The 20,297-nt window shown below is 38.1% G+C and overlaps 2 protein-coding genes across 4 annotated transcripts in view; one reads left to right on the top strand and one right to left on the bottom strand.

The window, feature by feature from the left end:
• Positions 1 to 20,297, bottom strand: part of cops2 (COP9 signalosome subunit 2) — a 55,379-nt gene that overhangs the window by 33,724 nt on the left and 1,358 nt on the right. Inside the window, exons 2-5 of one of the 3 annotated variants that reach the window (XM_034679761.1) lie at positions 18,381 to 18,469; positions 17,455 to 17,493; positions 13,399 to 13,492; positions 11,608 to 11,725 (exon numbers count right to left, since the gene is read on the bottom strand). The gene's annotated coding sequence lies outside the window, so the exon portion shown is untranslated. The remainder of the gene's footprint in view (positions 1 to 11,607; positions 11,726 to 13,398; positions 13,493 to 17,454; positions 17,494 to 18,380; positions 18,470 to 20,297) is intronic. The other 2 variants (XM_034679759.1, XM_034679760.1) reach the window with 2 other exon arrangements.
• On the top strand, positions 6,828 to 12,253 carry fgf7 (fibroblast growth factor 7). Its single transcript, XM_034679764.1, has 4 exons — positions 6,828 to 7,030; positions 7,415 to 8,070; positions 11,631 to 11,737; positions 11,912 to 12,253. The coding sequence occupies exons 2-4, from the start codon at positions 7,785 to 7,787 to the stop codon at positions 12,125 to 12,127; spliced, it is 609 nt and encodes a 202-aa protein (XP_034535655.1). The 5' UTR covers positions 6,828 to 7,030; positions 7,415 to 7,784; the 3' UTR covers positions 12,128 to 12,253.

Below are 20,297 nucleotides of genomic sequence, written 5' to 3'. Positions count from 1 at the left end.
TCAAAAATTCATTTGTTTGGTCCAATTCTTATATTCATGTTGCCTTTAAGTGGGGAAGAATTTCTAAATATACTTCTAGACATAATCGCATTTTTTTATTATATTACAGTTAAAACAAAAAACGGGACAAAGGACTGCCTTGGTTGGCAGTGTGCAATACAGGAGATGGAGACACAGAAGGAGAAATTCAGCAAGTCATCCAGGCTCATAATACTTGAATGGTATTTTAGATTTGGCATTAAATTGCCATTTGAAATTTTTTAATATTTCATGGTTTCCCGGTGAATATTTGTTCTGAAAAACTGTTTACTTTTAAGAGCAATTAGTGTACCGTAAATGATGGAGATGTAACCACAGCACTTTAACCTACCAAGAACTGACTGTACAGATCAAAGACCAACATGAATAACAAATTACAAACAAGGATTTTAACTAAATTGACTTTAACCAACCTGTTTTGCCTCAGAGACAGTTACCACTATGAAGTACTTTCAAGGGCTGCAAGGACAATGAATGGTCACATCATTATGATGTAACTGTTACTGATTGACTGGACTGTTGTCAAAGTGCAAAGATGATGATCTTCAGAAAGAAAAATAATTGAGGTACAATAAATGGCAATTTACATAAGGGACAATCAATTAATCATCCTGGGAATGACATGAATATGTGTGCCAAGTTTCAAGATATTCATCAAGTACCTTTGAGACATGTCTCTCAGATGACAGTTTTCAAACTCATGGTGCCACTAATAGTTCTTCAGATACAGAAGTTAAGTCTTGGACGAACTGCCCAAGTGATATAACCTCCATGAAACCAGACTACTCACTTGGGTGAAATATAATGCCACTCAAACCGTCAAAACATTTAGACAATTATACAAAGTCATAAAACACTTCCAATGACATGTAACTTCATCAAAAAGTTCAAATAATCAAAATGTTCCATCTGGTTTAGTTGGGTGGATGTTTCAAAAAGGAAAAAGGGAGTGGTAGCTAAAAGGGATAGTTGCTTTGTGTTTGTTTTTTCCTTTTTGTGTAAGTGGGGTTGTGTGAGGTACTTGTCATTGGTAGGTACCCACAGGGATTCCCAGTCAGCTCCGCCCCTTTGTTGAGAAACCACCCAGTGAACTGGAACAGAAGCCAAACTATCAACTGTCAAACCGACCACGTAACTTAGATACTTTGAAGAAACTCTGACCCAAACACGAATGTTGGAATAAGTATATGTTCTATATAGACATTTTTCAGTGCTGTACAATGCTATGTACTATTATCAGATGCAATATGTATGTGTTCTTCTTCCTGCAGTGCCATGATCAGTTGCTTGAGTCTGCGGACTTCGAAAGAGACAAAAATACAACCAAGCTTAAAAAAATGAGAGATTCTTACAGCGACAAAAATCTTCATAAGGAAAAGTAATGTTTAATTTTAAAAAGGTTAAACAACATGTGTAAGGTATAAAAGATTGAGTATTCCTTAATTGCTGTCACTTCTAAAAAGACATTGAAATTCTCAAAGGTTGAAAGGAAGAAAAAGCCATGTTGCACCAATCTGAATTAAACATACATTATGTTAAGGATAGTGTAAAGTGACCGGGTGGTTACGCAAATCAAGTCCTGAAATGTGGAGCAACACCATAATGTTTCGTTGAGGGGTCTGACTTCACCTTGAAAGAAAGTTTTCGATGTAACTTAGGGAATTGAAGAATTGTTCAGTTACACCAGAAATAAATGATTAAATAAATGGAAAATGGTTTCCATCTTCATAAACTGAATTACAATTGCACACCAACTGAGGGTTCTGTGTCTTGCACAAGGACACTTACTCATGTGGACAGCAGGAGCCTGGGATCATTATTCTGTTCTCCCAATTATGGGACACCCAACTCTACATCCAAGCTACAGTCACCCCATTGATACCTCATGTAGCCCAGTAGTTATAAAACTGTCCTCACATCAACAGAGAGTATTTGATTGGTTAATGAGATTGATTGGCTGTTGGTTGAAAATGCAGACAGTGTTTGAAAAACTGCCTTAGAGCATAAACAATGTGTACACAACATTAAAATATGTAATACAGTATATAATGTGTAGACTTTGATCATAAAACTGACCCAAACACAAATGTGCCAGCTAAACGCATATTAACAGAGAAAGGCAGGAGGGAAATATTACATATAGAACATAATTAAGACATTATGTGAGAGGTAACAAGTTTTAAATCCTTGTGAAATAAAATGTTTAAACAGCTATTAAAAAAGTGTAGTTTGCACCCAAAGAGTTTTCCAAAAGCCAGGGAACAGCTGGCATCTTTTCTGTGTGGCTATATGCTTCAAATTACAAATACAAAGTGGATTATGATATCTATGTAAACTGTCCACAGTTGTAACTCAGATTCAAAGTGCTTATTTTAGAATCTCTTCTCCTTCAAAGCCACTACAGCAGAGTGGGTCTCTAAGCAAGCTCGGCTTTTTCTGATACACGAAGAGATATGGTGAGTGGTTAAGACTGTGATCCCTAACAGCTGTTACTGCATTAGATGGGATCAGAGTATTCCCCCAACAGTGAAGCACAACACTGGTTCACATTCTCTGACAAGGCGGATTACACCGCTCCTGGTGCACTGCATCTGCGGACATTATGAAGTATACCTCCCCACCATGTGATACTTTTATACAAAAAAATCAGATAAACTTTGCCCACCAAGTTCTCACAGTCGATCATAACTTTGTATTTCTTCCTCAAGATTTGTCACCATGATATAATCCAGCCCCTCACCCTGGATGAACAGGATGACAGTACATTCCTACAGCCATCAATGCTCTCAGTGGAAGTTAACATTAGGATTGACTTGATATTTCATTAGATACACTAGGGTTGTGTTCAGAGGACATCCCTGCGAGTAATAACAGTTATTTAAGATGACCAACAAACATTAGAAACCTCCATCATACACCGTAAACACAGCAGAGGCAGCAATGACAACCTGATTTAAGACCATGTGTCACATTTTACTGCACTAACAACCAGTGTGTCAGCAGGACCCAGGAAGAGAGGCTTCAAAGACCAAGCGCATGTGTGTGTGTGCATGCGTGTGTGTGCATGCGTGTGTGTGTGTGCGTGTGTGTGTGTGTGTGTGTGTGCGTGCGTGTGTGCGTGCGTATGCTTGTGTGACAGTGAATACAAGGGTGCTATGTGAAGAGAGTCCTTGCTGCAACAAATACAGCTTAATTATTCCTCTTTTTCATCACTTTAAATGGTAAGTACAGGCTTCAACTTTTTAAATCTGTTGCTTCAGTAAGACGATATCAAACTTAAGATGCTATATATTCAAACACAGTTGATGTATTCATGACAGATAAGAGAAAGATGAATCTGGTTTAACATATGGAGCCTCTTATGCTCAGGGATATCAAGTTTGGCATCATAAAATTTTGACATTTCATCTTATGCATATGAGCAAAACTCATCCAAACTATATGCTTGGATGGAGATATTGGCTCAGGGGAAACAGGATATTTGCTGGAAAACTACAGTAATCCATAAAAGTGAATCATTTTGTTTATGGTCTGAGAGAACCGAGTACTTCATGCTTTGAATGTATTGGTTTTATAAGTTGCATAACAAATATAAGCTAATATTAAACAAAATACATTTTTTGATATTAATGTGGCACAATATTGCCATTGTGTATGTGTATTAGCGTCTGTGTACGGCGTGTATGTGTTTTTATGCTGGTTATTTATAGTAGGAGCTAATGTTGTGAGGCTCCATCCCCAGAGATCTCCAATTATCATGGAATTTAGAAAGCAAAAGCTAAACCCAAACAGTCTAAAACAGTGCTAAGAATAGGCTGACCTTAGACATAATCCATTCTCCCAGCATAAATGCAGTCATATCATTACAAGACGGGGTAAAGAGCAAACACACACACAGACACAGAGGCTATTCTCTCTCCAGGAATGCTTTTAGAGTATTGAGAGTAGACACTGTGTGGAGGCAGATGTCTCTGCAGTAATAGTGGAAACTATCATAAATTATATATGTAGCTTAATATGCTAACACTCCAAGAAGTTTTTGAGATGTGACAGAGCGATAACTCACAGGGTAATATACCTGTCCTGACCGAGACGGATTGGAAGTAAGGTGTTGAAAAATATATAATTGTCCAAAAAATTGCTATCAATTCACCAAATCCTTAACCCACACAATGTTGACCCCCAATGTGTGAAGTGACATCTGGTCCCATAGTGACAGAGTTTAAACATATGCCTAATTCACACTGAAGCTTAACAAAAAGCAGTAATGAGACCAGTTGATGATAACACCACTGTGAGTGTTTATACTGAACGAAGCAAACAATTACACAGTGAGGCTCAGAACTGGAGGTTGGTCTGAATTCGGAGTTGGAACAGGATTTGAGTTCATGGTTAGCTTGCATGTTTGCGTGTTACACTGCAATCATCGAATCCCTCACAGTTTCTCAACTGAGTACAACAATATCCAACAAAGCACTCAACAAATAGAATCAAATAAAAAGAGTTGTAAGGTTTTTAGCCATGACCTCCACTTGTCAAAACAGCAAATAAATCAGAGAGTAAAAGAGAGAAAGAGAGATATAAACAAAGTAGGGAGGCAGACAGTGGGAGTGCAGGCGTACAGTCATTGAGAATTAAAGAGGCTCACTCACGCATGTTTAGTGTGCCTGCCTTACGGCCACTGCACTTCCTATGCTACTGTAAACTCCAGACAGTCCTGGGCCTTTGATCCTTGAACAGCAGCAGGAACCCATGTATGCTATAAAACCAAACTACCTGCACCCTGAACTACACATATACCTGTATGCACGCACAGAGATGAGCACACACACTAACTCACAAACACATTTTTCATGAAGTTATTCATGATAACAGTATACACTGTACTTGAAATGTCAACTGAAGACAAACAGAGAGCTCTCAAGTGATGGTTTCTAGAAAATCTGGCAAAGGAAGTTATGAAGCTCTTACTGTTGGGATGTTTTAATTTACAGTTTTATTCTATTATACTTTGTAATTCTACAGCCAGCAATCATTTGAATAAAACTAGTACATCTACTACCTATGATGGCAATAATAAACATTGCTGTGGTGAAGTCACCAAATCTTGAATCTTAAGTACCCTTTGTTCAAGTCTGAGTCGAGTCCGAGTCACTAGAGAAGAACCAGAGCTTATGTCCAAGTTGACTCCTCATTACCTGAGGATTTACAAAGAGGGCTGCTGTCTCACTCTAAATTACTGACCCTGTGCACTTCAAATGACTGTGTGGTACCTTTTGGATGTGTGATGAACACATTTCATTTTTCTCATTGATTCTGCAACAATCAGATCACTGCAGGTGTCTAATTAACTCCTGCAGCCCAAAGCAGAAACACTGCAAGGGACAGTCTTCCACGACCTGGCGTTAACACCATCACAGATCCTTGTGGGAGCCCAAATGGAGATTCTGCATTGTTTTGAGACTGAACAGAGGCCATGAGCCCAGCCACTGAGGTCAAGCCTGCAAACTTGCCTTACTGGCCTGTCTAAAAGAGGGCCCCCCATTTCCCAGGAAACCAGGAAAAGTCATTAATTTCAGTTGAGGCCAATTGATAGGGGGTCTCGGGATTTTCTGGCCCCTTGTCCTGGCAGTAATTTGCCTTGAGGGACCATTCCAGGTGCTACCTGCCCCTGAAAACAGCTTCTAGGGTCACGCAAAGCTCTTGCAATGAGAAGTTGTCAATTTATGGACCATGGTTCTGTAAACATCTCGTAAGATGAAAATCAGTTTTATTCAGTAATCAATTGGTGTACTGTATATAAATGATATCTGCGTTGGGTTCTTACTTTTTTTTGTTGTTGATTTAACCTAAAATCTAGGATTCTGTGTTCATTTAACTGAGCGATTTGCTTTGATTGTACTGGAGTTGTCTTAAGTGATATTTTGTTCAGTCTGAGGTGATAGAGGGGACAGATGAACAGGCCATGGTGACACCCAATAGATCAGGTCTTTACGACCCCCAGTTTAGAGATGAGAAGAAGACCTGCTGAGCCTGTTAGCCTCTCTCTCAGGCCTGCAGCTCTGACCCCCCCCCCCAGGGGAGCTCGTTATTAGGGCCCATATAAACTTTTGAAGTAGTGAGTCCAAGGAAAGGCCAGGTATGTAAGGCAATAAATTGTGACTTGAAATACAAACACGGAAAGTGAAAGAGTGCATGACCCATGACACAGGGATGACTGCTTCTGAGCAGTTTTGTCCTCTGTTTTTCTCCTCTTCGATAAATACCTGTCAGACATAACTTACTGCTTCCCACTATTATGCTCAAAAATAATGAGGAGTCAAGGGCTTCCTTTGAAGTGTTTTTTTTAAGTCAATAAATCCTAACCAATGATTTAGTGCAGCTAAGTGAAACCCCTAATTAATTGTGACATTTCAAATGATAGGGGAGAAATTCTTTAAAGCTTTGTCTTCAGAGCAAATATCTTAACCATCCCAGTAAATGTGAGTCACAGTTAAATTTGAAACAAGCACAGCAAACACATTGAAGTGCACAGAGTTTCTTGGAACAGACAGAGAGGTTGTAGTAACTTCTTCAAAGTTAAGTGTGCATGCAAATGTTCTTAAAGTATTTAGGAGTGCATACCATTGAGAGCCTGCTGTTGTAAGAGTTTATAGCTCCCTCTCATGTCCGGTGGGTGAGTGACAGTAAGAGGCAGGCAGAGGGTGTTTCTCCATTGCATCTCGGCCAGGGACAGCTGACTGGTTGGGATCTAATTGCTCTCAAGTGAGGTCAGCAGGAGGCATTTATCTAAGCAGAGTGCACAGCGACAGTGGAAGATGCACAGAGTCAGCCTGCCAGAATCAGGGAGACATCCATGTGATTTGACAAAAGCTCCAAGCTTACTTAGATTTTCTGTTTCACTGGACTTTAGAACTAAGATTCTTCAAATTCAAACTCAGATTCAAAGGGAATACACTACTGAAAACTCCTGTCATCACTCAGAGCACATGTAAGTATTTAATCTGTTTCTTTTAACAAGAAAATCTGTATAGTCTGTTTAATCTAAGGTTGATTCTGTGTGTTGATTTAACAGATTGCAGAATATAAACTGATGAAAGATTTTAAGCTGCCTGGTCCACGACATGGAGACACATCCCTGTCTAAATTTAAAGCAGAAATACTGATGTATCCCTAAAAATGTAGATTTCAAAATTTATGAACACACAATTTATGGGAAATCAACTACAGAATTGGGAAATTCCAAGTATAATTCAACTTTGTTTTGGCAGCTACTTTAACAAAAGATATTTAAACTTATAAATGAGCATATGGTTGAAATCATTTTCATTTACTGTATCAGCTAGAATCAAACAGGTCTACTTTTTCTTCACAGAGATATTCTACATTCTAGCATTTCCTGAACTGGATTATGCTTTCCTCAATGGTCTATGATCTCAAGAGGATGGAGCAGTCAACACACAGCGTCACTGAGGATTAAGAGAGACATCATCTTATAATACTAGCACCTGTCTATTTCACACCAATCTCCAGCCTCAGCCAACCTCAACCAACCCAAAGTCTTCTCCATAAGCATCTTGTGTCCACATCCCACCAGGATCCTTGCTGCAGGAACAGGGAGCTGGAGGTTAAGCACCAGGGTCACAAGTCAGGGGTCAGGGGTTCGCTGGGCTGAGGGGCAGCACACAGATCTCTATTTCACTTTTCAGTATGTTGTTCATTGATCCCCACTGCATTTTACTATAATGCGCAAATGGATGCTGACATGGAACCTTCAAAATCTATTCTCGGGACTGTACCTGCATGCAATCTTCCTGTTTGGCAGTGTGTGTGTGGTCTACAGTGACTGCACTCCAGAGCAACTTGCTGCCATTATGAACTGCTCCAGACACGAGCGCCACACCAGGAACTATGACTACATGGAGGGAGGGGATGTGCGCATTCGACAGCTGTTCAGTCGCACGCAATGGTTCCTCACAATTGATGACTTTGGCAACATCAATGGGACTCAAGACCCAACCAACTGCCACAGTAAGGAGGCTCTTTATCTTACTGCATGATCATCATCTGCATGTATCTTAATGAAAAGTACCACATATCTATTAGACCACCTTTCTTTGATGTGAATGTATACACATCTACATGTGAATTTATGTTTTGATACAGTTTTGCCATGCAGAGTTTCGTTGTGCAATATTTCTACTGAGTCAGTAGCAAATCTTTGATTTGTCAAGGTGACAGAAGCACGTGGATGGTGTCTTTGTACAACTGTTTTCCACAGTGTGGGTCATGTGTCTCTGTCAAAGTGGACTAAGTGACAGCATTAAAGTGAAGCAGGTGGAGGCTTTGGCTTGTTAACCATTACACCATCAAAACACAGGCGGAAATAAAGTAATCAGAAGCATCTTGGCGACCAATTGGTGCCAAGTCACTATGACCACTGACTCATGATGGCACAGATCTGGATCATTCTGGACAGATTTAGAAACCTTAACATTTGGTGGCAGGATGAAGAACCAGGGATAAAGAATTTGGAAAAATCTTAGGCATGGAAAAAATGAATGTTATTGACCCTGTGGTGAACCAATAGTAAATGACATTTCATGCAGACACAGCCACAATACTGTGCATTCCAAAACCAGTGTTTCATAAAACTTCAAGCAAACTTTCATGACAGAAACTACAAAGACTTCTTGGCTGGGTTTATTGTTAATATTGATGTTTTACAGCCAGTATTTTTCAAATTCATGTTTATAAAACACCACTGGCAATCTCTGACATGGTGAGGATGTTTTGAGTAGTTATCATTTCCTCCTATCAGACAGTGTGGCTGTGGCTGGAATGTTAGCTTAACAGGGAAATGCCTCATAGTTGATGAAAAAGATGCTTGTGCAATCATTGGCAAGGCAAGACAGAAAGGCACACAGAAGTGTAGCTAATAAGCCTTTAAACAAACTGGCTTAGTGCAGATATATGGGTATAAATTCAGTGAGTGCAGAGAACAAGAAATCCTGAATAGGACTTTTTTTCACAAAGAGAAGAAACCAAAATGAGGAACTCTGAGCTGCATTATTTTTGGCTTCCACATTCCTTGTTGTCTCTGAAACAAAAATATAGGCTCACTTCCCAGCACATTCATGCATTCTCTAACTTTATTTTATTCCAAAGTATTGCTTGGATCAAAAACTCAAATATATGATGCTTATATTGGGCACCATGAAAAAAAAACATATCTGACTTTTAAAAAAGTGTGCTGTGGTAAGGGGTACCACAACAGTTTGGTAGAGTTCTGAACATGTAAACAAATCCTCAAAGCAAACCAATCCAGTATACATTAAAGATAACTGATAGATTCACTGCTAGAAAAATAGTACATGGTAATTACTGGCATGTGTCATGTTGTGTGACAGACTACGGCATTGCTTAATTTCATTTAAACCAAAATGTGATAATGATATCAATTTAAAGTTGTGTTGAGCCACTTGAAAGAGCCAATAAACAACTTCCAAGTGGTTTGTCAACAAATTAGAAAGCAAAGCATGACAACTGAAAAACAGGGAATCAAAGAAAAACAGGGAAGTCGAACACATTAGTATAGAAGTGGGTGGTAGTTCTTCTGATTTGAATGGCTTGGATCTCTCACCACTAACTATGTTTCACAAACCCAGTTAGTTATAAGATCTCTGTTTCAACATTGCTAGCATATATTGCATTTCTCTCAGCATATATTTAGTTTGTGTACTTTTATATGTCATACTCTGTGTTTTTCTACTGACATGTTAGTGCATGGAGATCTCTAAGTTAGATACACTTCGGATAAACTAAAGGGATACTGAAAAACATTGCAGCCGGCTCGCGACTCGCGGTAAGATAGACCTGGAGTCAGATTGAACCACATAAAAATGAGTAATTTACCGTTTGTATTTTATATCTGTGATTAAATCCACTCTAATTTGGTAAATGTATAATTCAATTTCATATTAAGGGATTTTATTGTGTTTTGTTGTTTCGGAGCAGACGTGACATTACTGTTGATAATGAACTATTCCTGGAAGGCTGTCTGAAACATCCCTACCAGCAAAAATAAACCCTGGATTCAAAATCAAAAAGCAGGATTAGGGATTACCCACAGAAAGTTTACTTAGCTCAGGGCTGGATCAGTCAGTGACAACAAATCTGTTCAAGCTGAGGTTACTCTAGGAGGCTATCCCCATCACAGCCAAATGTTTACAACATATGTGTATGTGTGATTTGAAATGACAACCATCTTTCCATAGCAGACCAGTTGTTACATGTAAGATAGGATGCCTTTAACATCAATAAAACACCCAAATAAATACTATAAACTCAAGGCTTGAGTAATGAACATGTACCTACAGGTGCCACAAGTGCATGAGGGAATGGTCCAAATTACTTTGAATATAAAGAATTTGCAGATTTGATCGTAGCTATAAGAGTATAAATGCAATTTTTGAAATCCCCTCCCCTTGAAGTCATGAAAAATAATATCAAATAAGGGAATAGAAAGCAGGGGTAGCACACAGTCAAAGGGCAGTACAATATTAAGTTAAATATCAAGTGCAAGCAGAGCACAAACAACATTCCAAGATTGGGAGACTGCCATCTGTTTGTAATCAAATACTAAAAGTATTGCACGCTCAATGTCAGTCTGAAGAGCTTTAATAGAGTTCTTCCCTTTCTCTCTGCCTGTCAAACGGCATAATTCCTGCAATATGTAAAAATGAGAGAGGGTTACTATATAACCTAGGAATCTATAGTCTTTACCTTTTCATGTCCATGAAATGAGTATTGTTGTGTTCATCTTAGTTATATGGTTCCATGATTTTGACTTTTGTGTCTAAGTTCCTAATTCAAATGTGAGCTAAAGCAAAATAATAGTATAAAGCTGTTTGTATACAAGAGCTTTTTATGAGAAAATTTGACATGTCATATTTCGCCAGAGAGCTACATCTGCGTATGATCAGTGATCTGCATATTGGTTTGATTAAATGTAAAAATGCTTTTTTACTCTACAGTCCTGCAAGAAAAGTTAAGGTTAAATTCAGGGAAGTGAAAACCGTTATAAGTAATGTAGATGTAATCAATAAAGCAAATAGAATTAGTAAGATATCGTTTGAATATTAATAAATGTTGCAGTAAAAAGGAACAGTCTTTTAACGGTTAAAGATATAACTAATTACAGCACTTCATAAAAGGCACAGGCCAAAAAGCTCCAAACCAATAAATCAAGTGTTTTTAGTCTCCCACAGATTTGAAGAGCAGGCCTAAAATGTAGCGTGCAAAGCCCTTGCAAGGAGGTAGTTTTCTCAATCCCAAGAGAGGGAGGCCTAATCTGTCTCCCACATGTGCTATGGCATAGGTTGTGGTTTGTGTAATGGCCACCCAGGCCAGTTAACAAGGCTTGAATAAAGCCAGAGAGACCACAGACTGATTAACCACAGGAACTTCCATCCCATTTGTTAATGAAGATGAATGTTGAGCGCAGTGTGGAGCTAGAGTGAAAACTAGATGTCAATAGAGTCTCATTTGTCCTGTAATATGTCTCACCTATCTGTCTGAATGTCTGGCAGGTATCCTGGAGATCAGGACAGTGTCTGAGGGAGGCATCCTGGCTATCAAAGGCGTGAAGAGTCAGTATTATATCTCCATGAACAAGGCTGGACAGCTGCAAGGCAAGGTAATATTTTTCCTCAGTGAGAAAAGTCATGCACTGTTTTCATCTTATGCACTCAAGCAGAAAAAAACACAATGTTTGCCAAGCATCTTATTTGAATAACCAAGAGAAAGAAACTCATAATAAGGACAAATAAAGGTTGTAATAATTCAGTAATATTTATCTTATTCTTTCCAGAGGATCTACAATGAAAACTGCAACTTCAAGGAGGTTTTCCTAGAAAACTACTTCAATGCTTACTCCTCTGCAAAGTGGACTAAAAATGGCAAAGAAATGTTCATAGCCCTTTCTCAGAAGGGAAGGCCAATGCGAGGAAAGAAGACCAGGAGGGAGCATATAGCATCCCACTTTATCCCCATGAAGTGCAGAGAGGAGGACAGGAGGGTGGACTGAAAAAGCAGAGGACCTATGAATTGCAAACTGTATAGTATTTCAGACACATATTATATATTTACACATATAAACTCTTTACCAACATCACACTCCACTCTTCTCCAGTTTGATTTATGCTCTTTTAACTTTTTGATGTTTTCATTTCAATCTATCTAATATCAGATGGGCAGGTTAAAGTATTCCAAACATTTCAAATAAAATGTTGAACCGAGAAAATAGTGAGATTTCTTTGAAATAGCTTCCATTGGTACAACAACTGTAAAACCACGAAAAGCTATTCAATGTTATTGTTATTTTGAGTATTATATTATATTTCCTTACAAAACATTTAAGTGTTTTCTTATAAAACAGTAAAAATGTATTACACATAGTCAGGTCTGTATCCTTATCCAAAGATTTACACCCTGCCAAAAGGAGAGAATTGGCTCGACGGAGGCATCCTGAAGCAAGCTGGACTTGTGTTTTTAAAGATACAATTGCTCAGAGTACACAGAACAAAGGCAAGGTGGATGACGATAGCATTTTGTTAGCAAGTTGTTATGTCTATGTAGGACAATCTGTGTGTGAATGATATGTTTACGCTGGTCAAATGCGTTTTAGCTGATCACTGATTTCCTCTTCATTATCAAGGTGTGATTCTGAAATGCTAAAATATTCTGCTGCTGCTGAAAAAATATCCACATTAAAATACAAAGTGAACAACTTAAAACATGTGTATGCTATGCTCTCTCTATCTCTCTCTCTCTTTAGATTTCACTTTCTTACACTGAAAGAATACTTTTCATTCAATCTTTTCTAAAAAAGGTTTTTGTATTTTTACAGAGTATAATTAGGTCAAAAACACACACGATTGGATCATTTCATATTCACAATAACTTATCATCTTCTAATTTCAAACTCAGAGCCTAACTCAATCTACATGATATAACTGCAATATCCTAATACAAGCAATAACATGTGGTACCTCATCATTCATGGTTTGTTTTCTTCGAAGATGATATATAAATCACAAGTTACATGATCCTTTTCATCACAATGTGCATTGTTTTACCAAGATCATTTCCTATTCAACTGTGTCTCACCACTCAATAGTTTCAGATTGCATTTGAGTTTTTTTTTTCTTTGTTTGACCACAAGGGGGCCTTCAAAAACTCACAGGAAATAGCATATTAAGTTAGGGTGGTTTAATTCCCTGAACTTCTACAAGTTAAAAGTAATGTAAGGTTGTGGGAAATAGCACCTATAGTTTTCAGAGACTTTGTAAGTCTTACCTGAGGTGGACAGAGGTGACATTGTTCAAAGACCAACAAAGTCAGCTTAGGCTAGCAGTCAGGGACAATAGATGGGTCAAACAACACAGGAGTTCTGTGGAAAAGAACAAAAAGTCAACAATGAGTCAGAATTTAAATCCCACATGATGTCTTTAAAAACTTTTCCAGTTAGTTTTATTGCCAAAAACCAAACCAAACAGAAGATTCAAAGAGTTGGAGAGGAAGAACACAGACACTAAAGATTACCTTCGGCACAATCATGTTTTATATAGAACTAAAATACCAGTGAACAGACACTAAAGGTGATCTTGTACAAACATAACCGTGTTTTGGACATGAATAAAAACATCTTATAGCATCCACAAAGGTATCTTTAAACTGATCCACCTGCGTTTTAGAAAAAGGAGGAATACCTAACTTGAGACAGATACCAAAGGTTTCCCTAAACACTTTGATGTCTGTGTGAGAAAGGAAGAAAATAGACCTCAAACAGATTCCAAAGGGTACCTTGAAACAGATGCTAAAGGGTACCTATTATCTAACACTAAACAAATGCTAACTTGTACTTTAATGAAAGCCAAAAGAGGGGCAGTGTAATTGTGTTGGTATTCCTTGACCTGGGATGATGATGCTTTGGACAAGAAAAGACAATTGTGCATTATTGTTTATAAGATGTTATTTTACCTGTTGCTTAAGGATATGGTGATCATCTTGAAATGTTAACAAGCATTTGCCAACGTACTCATTCTTTAGAAAGTAGGCACTGACATCAATTTTTCCAAAATTCACAAACACTTTTTCCTGCTGTCGTCTGACATTTAGGAAAAAGTAGCCGGTATTAGTTCTTCCTTCAACATCCACTCTGCACATCAGTAAGGTACTATTTCACACCAGACACCTGGTGATGTACAACAGTACGCAGTGATGATTTTAGTAGATTTGGTCATACTAATGCCTTTCACAGTATCTAAAGTAATTTGTTTCATTACTAGAAAATATTTCGTGCAACATAAGGCAGTAAATCATTTTTCTGCAATGAATGACAAAGCTAAGAAGCAAGTTCTGGAGCAAGATGAAGAGATCATTCTGTTCTGTTTTATTTGTGGTTTAAAATCCAACACACCCTAAAAAGCTCAATAAATCAGATGGAAGAAACAAATGTTTATTTTACTACTTGCATGATATCCAATATTCATAAAAATATGGGACTGCACAAATTCTGAAACTCTTAAATCTCTGGTGATTTTGACAAAACATAAAACTGTAGTATGATCAAAGTATGAGGTGTTATTTACTGTGATGCTGACCCTTGTGAGCCTGCGCCTGATCTTTAAATATCATTTGATACAGTTACAGTTACAGTTAAGTAGCCTTTAAGTGTGTTTTTAGAGAAAATATATTTCACATTGAGCAACTAGTGTTTCAAATACAGATATAACCGCAATCCTCAGGAGATATTAAGCAGTCCATTTCCCAGCTTAGCAGGTTTAATGACAAGATAATCAAATCTGTTGATGTTTTCTTAAAGAAGATTGAAGACACATTGCAAAGAAACATTTGGGAAAACTCCATGTCCATAGACAATATTGGATGCATGACGAACATGAATGAGATCACTCAGCCTGATAAGGGAGGTTGAGATGTGGTAATACAACTCAGGGATAAATCTATTAATTTATGATTGAAGATAAAAATACATCTACAGGGTCAAGTGTCTCATTGACTCCCTCTGAGTTTAAATCACATTAAATGGAAGTGGAGTCTCATCAGGACAAAAAAAACACTGCAGACATATTGGCAGGTTGCCTTCACCATAAGCTCATACAAATAATACATATTAACACGTGTGCAGGCACATACACATACACACTAAGGCAGACATAAGGTTTACCTTTTGCCTGAGTTCACATCTGGCTTGGAGAACCCCTGTCAGATAAAGACAGTCAAATTGAGAGAGCCAACCCCTGAAATACGTTTGACCCAAACAACATCTGAGCAAGGTGAAGGCTTCTGCCAAGTCACGCAAAGTTAGTCTTAGCAGATAATTTGTAACATGCTCAAAATGTAAACACATTTCAGACTCAAGGCTGTGTATTCCCAAAACGACCAGGAGAGGCTGAAGCCAAAGAAAATGAGAGAAAACTGTCATAGATGTGAAGCTACAGACTTCCAAGAGAAAAAAGACGCAACACAGTCACGCCAGACACATAAATTATTCTTACAAGGTGTCCCAGGACCCGCAGATTTTGTTTAATAAAATGCTCCTGAAATCACAAATCATCTTGGTACTTTTTTTCTTTTACAAAATGAGGGATTCCCATCCACTTTGCTTCATCTGCTGTGCATTACAGGTATAAAATAGCCAAATTACAAAACTGGCCTGACTCTTGCCAGACATGACACAGAGTTTCTAAGCAGTTAAAAATATTGTCTTGTAACATCACTGTAGTCTTTAAACAGCATGTCTGAACTGTTTTTATTATGTATTATTAATAATTACATTTGGATAATTACTTACCAAATGAAGTCATTAAGTTTTTGATCTGTACACCACTTTGGTCAACCCCGGTTGTTTTAAACATGCTCTATAAATAAAGTTTGAGTTGAGTTGAGTTGATTAATGGAATCTTGAGTTTTATATTAGCTGATAGCACATCTGCCATGATTTTACAGCCCAGAGACAGGACAGTTTTACAAACAGCTGTACCAGTTTTGAGTAGTTTTATTGTTTAAATGTTTATTCGTCTTAAATTCCTGTTTAAATAACGCTACTACGCAGTTTGAGGAACCAACTCAGATGAATAATGACTCTGCAGCAATGATTTGTTATTCATTAAAATATTTCAGAGCAGCAGTATTACATTTGTATTTGTGTGGAAGCATGAACACAGAACACCATGTGTCCCATATTACAAACAGCATGTGCAAACAAGAAAAACGTCTGTAGAGGGGTTGAGGGAAGTCTGACACTCGCTGTGAAGAGAACTGCAGGGAAAGACAGAGAGAGGCAAACAACAGGGGGAAGGATGAGAAAAGAAAAGCAAGTGAAGATAAACAGGGAGAGAGGCTGGGGAGTCTCGTGCGAAGTGGAGAGGTGGTCTTGGGGCAGCTGGAGAAGAGGGAGGCCCCAGGGGGGAGGGGGAACACGCAGCTGAACTTGATACATTTCGGGGCCATAAACCTTCATTTCCACAGAGGAAATCTGTGGTTATGCAATGTGGGGAATTCTGTGTTTGCAGACCCCTCGTACGGAACCCCCTAAACATTGAATCATTGTGTCACGCTTTCCCTGAAAGCTCATGTAATCCACAAAGAAAGGCAATGAGTTCGGAAAAATAAAGATGTTTACAATAATCAACAACATTTTAGAACACTAGCTTTTTCAGTCACCACTTAGGTCATCATCAAATAGACATAAAACTTGTATCTCTGGCAGCGAGATAACTGTCTTAAACATGAACATAATGAATGTGTCCAAGTGTACCTGTAGTCGATGAAATGATCGTGTCAGGTTGTAAAAGTGAGTGGATGATGCATTTCATTGTAAGTCATTGTAACCCTAACCCTACTATTTGAGAGCAATGATCTTGTCTTCAAATCTAGTATGTGTAGTGTTCAAAATCTTCAATCTCTTCAAAATCAGAAAATGGTCCACAACAAATGAGTCACAATTGCTTTCACATTTGGTAAAGTAGCACAAGTCAAGAATCTGGTGGTCTAAATCAGTGCTCTGTTTATAGCCTTTTAGAGGGATTACTAAGCAAACTTGTTCCAGTAAGAAGAAGACAGAACTGGTCGTTAAAATGAAATAGGAATAAAGATGAAGAAATATTACTGCAAAGGATGTGTCAATGCCTCGCACCAAGAAACACAACGAGCATGGAACAGAAACTGTGAACTCTGTTTAAGAGGGATCACATTTTATATGCTGAGTTTTAATCACATTTTATTAATCAAGATAACCACAATGACAGCAGTAAGAGCTCTTATATTGGCATGCTGTCTGACGGTTGAGTTTTAAAACCATTAATCCAGATATTCTGTGTGAACCCGTACCTTTGAGAGCTTTCCCTGATGACAGGCTGCACTATAAGTCTTGAGATCAGTGAGAGAAAACAAAACAAACACTAACAGTCATAAACTTCTCACAGTACGAGTGTCTGCTGTGAACTTCACTAATCTGGGGGATCTTTGCTGTTTTAATGGCAACTTAAATGTGTTTTCCTTGGCTAAAACAGCGTGCCTCATAGATTTGATTGTATCAGATGCATAGACTGTATGAATAATAGACGTAGTATCCATGACGTCACTCATCTGTTTCTGAAGCCAACCGTCGGCGGGAGCCATATTGCTGCTGTCGAGCTAGTGTGAGGTAAAGAGGCGGGCTTTAAGCCTCCTAGCCAACAGCTACAGTGTTCCCGCCTGTCAATCAAGTCAGCTGTGCCTCTCATAATGAAAAACTCGTAATTTCAATATCTTCGAAATTACCGCCCCTCACAGTGTGTGCCGATCGAGAAATTAAGCTATCCAGACTACACTCGTCTTTTGTTCCAGGCTGTAAACATGTTAATTTCTGCTGTAAAGATCAGCTTTTTTGAATTGGTGTGTATGTGGTTTCTGGTACTTCTGGAGCCAGTCTCAAGCAGACACTCGAAGAACTGCAATATTTAACACTTCTGCATTGGCTTCAATTCCCGCGGCCGGAGATTGTCGCTTGATCAGATGCAATGAAAAAGTGTACCATTTTCCATAAGGATGCATCATAACGATTTAGTTGTCTTAAAAACTGATTATAGCTATCTAGACAGCACAAGATATCTTTAAAAGTACAATATGTTATAATCATCATCATTTATCTCAATTCTCATTGAACACAGTGGGAGAATCCTTCTTTACAATGGTGTCCAGATACTGACAACAGTTGATCACATATTATGTATACAGATGGAAATGCAAAGGCAGACTGTAAATATATCTCTCACCATGAGCTGGGCTCCCTTCTTCATTCAACCTGAGCTGCTGTGATGACCTCAGATTCTGTCCATCTGTGAAAATAGTTTGGCCTTCATACCTGAAAAACATACAGCAATACTGTTGAAGGAGTCACACTGTCAAATATAAAAATGCATGCATACAAAGCAGCATTGTGGGGTATGTAGTTTGTGGTTATAACCATAGAGTACAAAGGAACACAATGTATTGCAAATAGTTTCTTAGAATTGTATCTGGCCTCCTGTCAACAGTAAAACAAACATTCCTGAATGTGGTCAGACGGTTTGTTCTTTCTTCCGCTGTGTCAGACTACACAGAAAACAAGGACACATGAATGAATTTTCATGATAAGATATGTCAGGAACAGTTAATCCATTCATATTTCTTTAACCTTCTTCAACCACAATAATACTGTTGTGTCTAGCTGTTTGACAACTTCATGCAAAACAATACGGGGTACAAAGACCATGAGACAGTTCAAAGCATAATCAGGCAATCATGTCAATAGAAACTGAAGCTTCACATTTAAGAGAGCTGACCCTGTGTAGGGAAAAGTGACTGATGAACTTGGGCCAATAATGAAGAAAAGACAAATAATAAGCGCCTAGATCCGAAACAATAACGCCTGCTTGATGACAGGAAAGCCCTTAAAGAGTCATCTGAGCATACCAAGGTCAGTCATGGAGTTCCACAAGGTTTAGTGTTTGGACCGATTCTTTTCACCTTATACTTCCTCCAGATAATATCCCGAGGAAGAAGCACTCCATACATTTTCACTGTTATGCAGATGACACTCAATTATACTGCCTTAGATGCACCAGTACCACTGTTAAGAATCCGGGAGTTCACACCTCGAAAGCAATTAGATGTTACAGTTTTCACTTCCTTATTAGCGAGACGTTGACTTCTTTTTCACTGGAAGCCCACCAGAGCTCCTTCCAGCACTCAATGGCTCAAAGATGTCATGTCTTTTCTAAAACTAGAGAAGATACGATTACTCACTTTGAGGCAACGCTGGAGTTTTAAGATAGGTGGCTATCCTTTCTATCCTTCTTCAACACTCTGAAGTTTTTGCCTCCCGATTAATGACCCCCCACCTCCCATGTCTGTTTGTCTCCTTTTTATTATTATTATTTACAATTTATTCATTTATTTTTTAATTATTTATTCATTCTATTGTATTTATTGTATTAATATATTACTATTATAATCATATATAGATTTTTTTAGGTAGATATGTCATGTTTTTTTCTATGTTCAACTATAAAATTGAAAAAAGGAATTTTATTTTTTATTTTTTTACTCGACTACTTGGGATGCACAGTATTCTGTTATCATTGTCACATTCATACATGTCTGCTTTTGTGAGTGGATGGATGGATGGATGGATGGATGGATGGATGGGTGGGTGGGTAGGTAGGTAGGTAGGTAGGTAGGTAGGTAAATAGATAGATAGATAGATAGATAGATAGATAGATAGATAGATAGATAGATAGATAGATAGATAGATAGATAGATAGATAGATAGATAGATAGATAGAACTTGACAGATATTGATAAATTGTGTTCCAATGCCATGATTTTTAAGCCTTGCACAAAGTACACATTTTTCAGGTTTGTGATTGTGTGAAATCTAATATCAGACAACGGAACGTTTCATTCGATACACATCTGTTTGCCATGCAAGTCTGCATGCGATTGTGTTTCATAAGAAGTGTGACAGCTTAGGTATCTTTGAAATCTGATACAGAACAATCTGCTTTACATCATTCAAAGCACATCTGGCTTAGAACAAGACAAATTCATATTAATATTGAAGACTATTTTCACGGAAGTATAACCGTTAAGGTTTTGACAGGCCGTACTGGGGAACCACTATCTGTGAAACACCTACAAGTGCATCAAGA

The sequence above is a fragment of the Notolabrus celidotus genome, chromosome 3 (assembly GCF_009762535.1).
Source record: "Notolabrus celidotus isolate fNotCel1 chromosome 3, fNotCel1.pri, whole genome shotgun sequence".
In the NCBI taxonomy this organism is placed as follows: domain Eukaryota; kingdom Metazoa; phylum Chordata; class Actinopteri; order Labriformes; family Labridae; genus Notolabrus; species Notolabrus celidotus.
The sequence above is the reverse complement of the archived record's forward strand: the minus strand, read 5'-3'. Positions and strand labels throughout refer to the sequence as shown.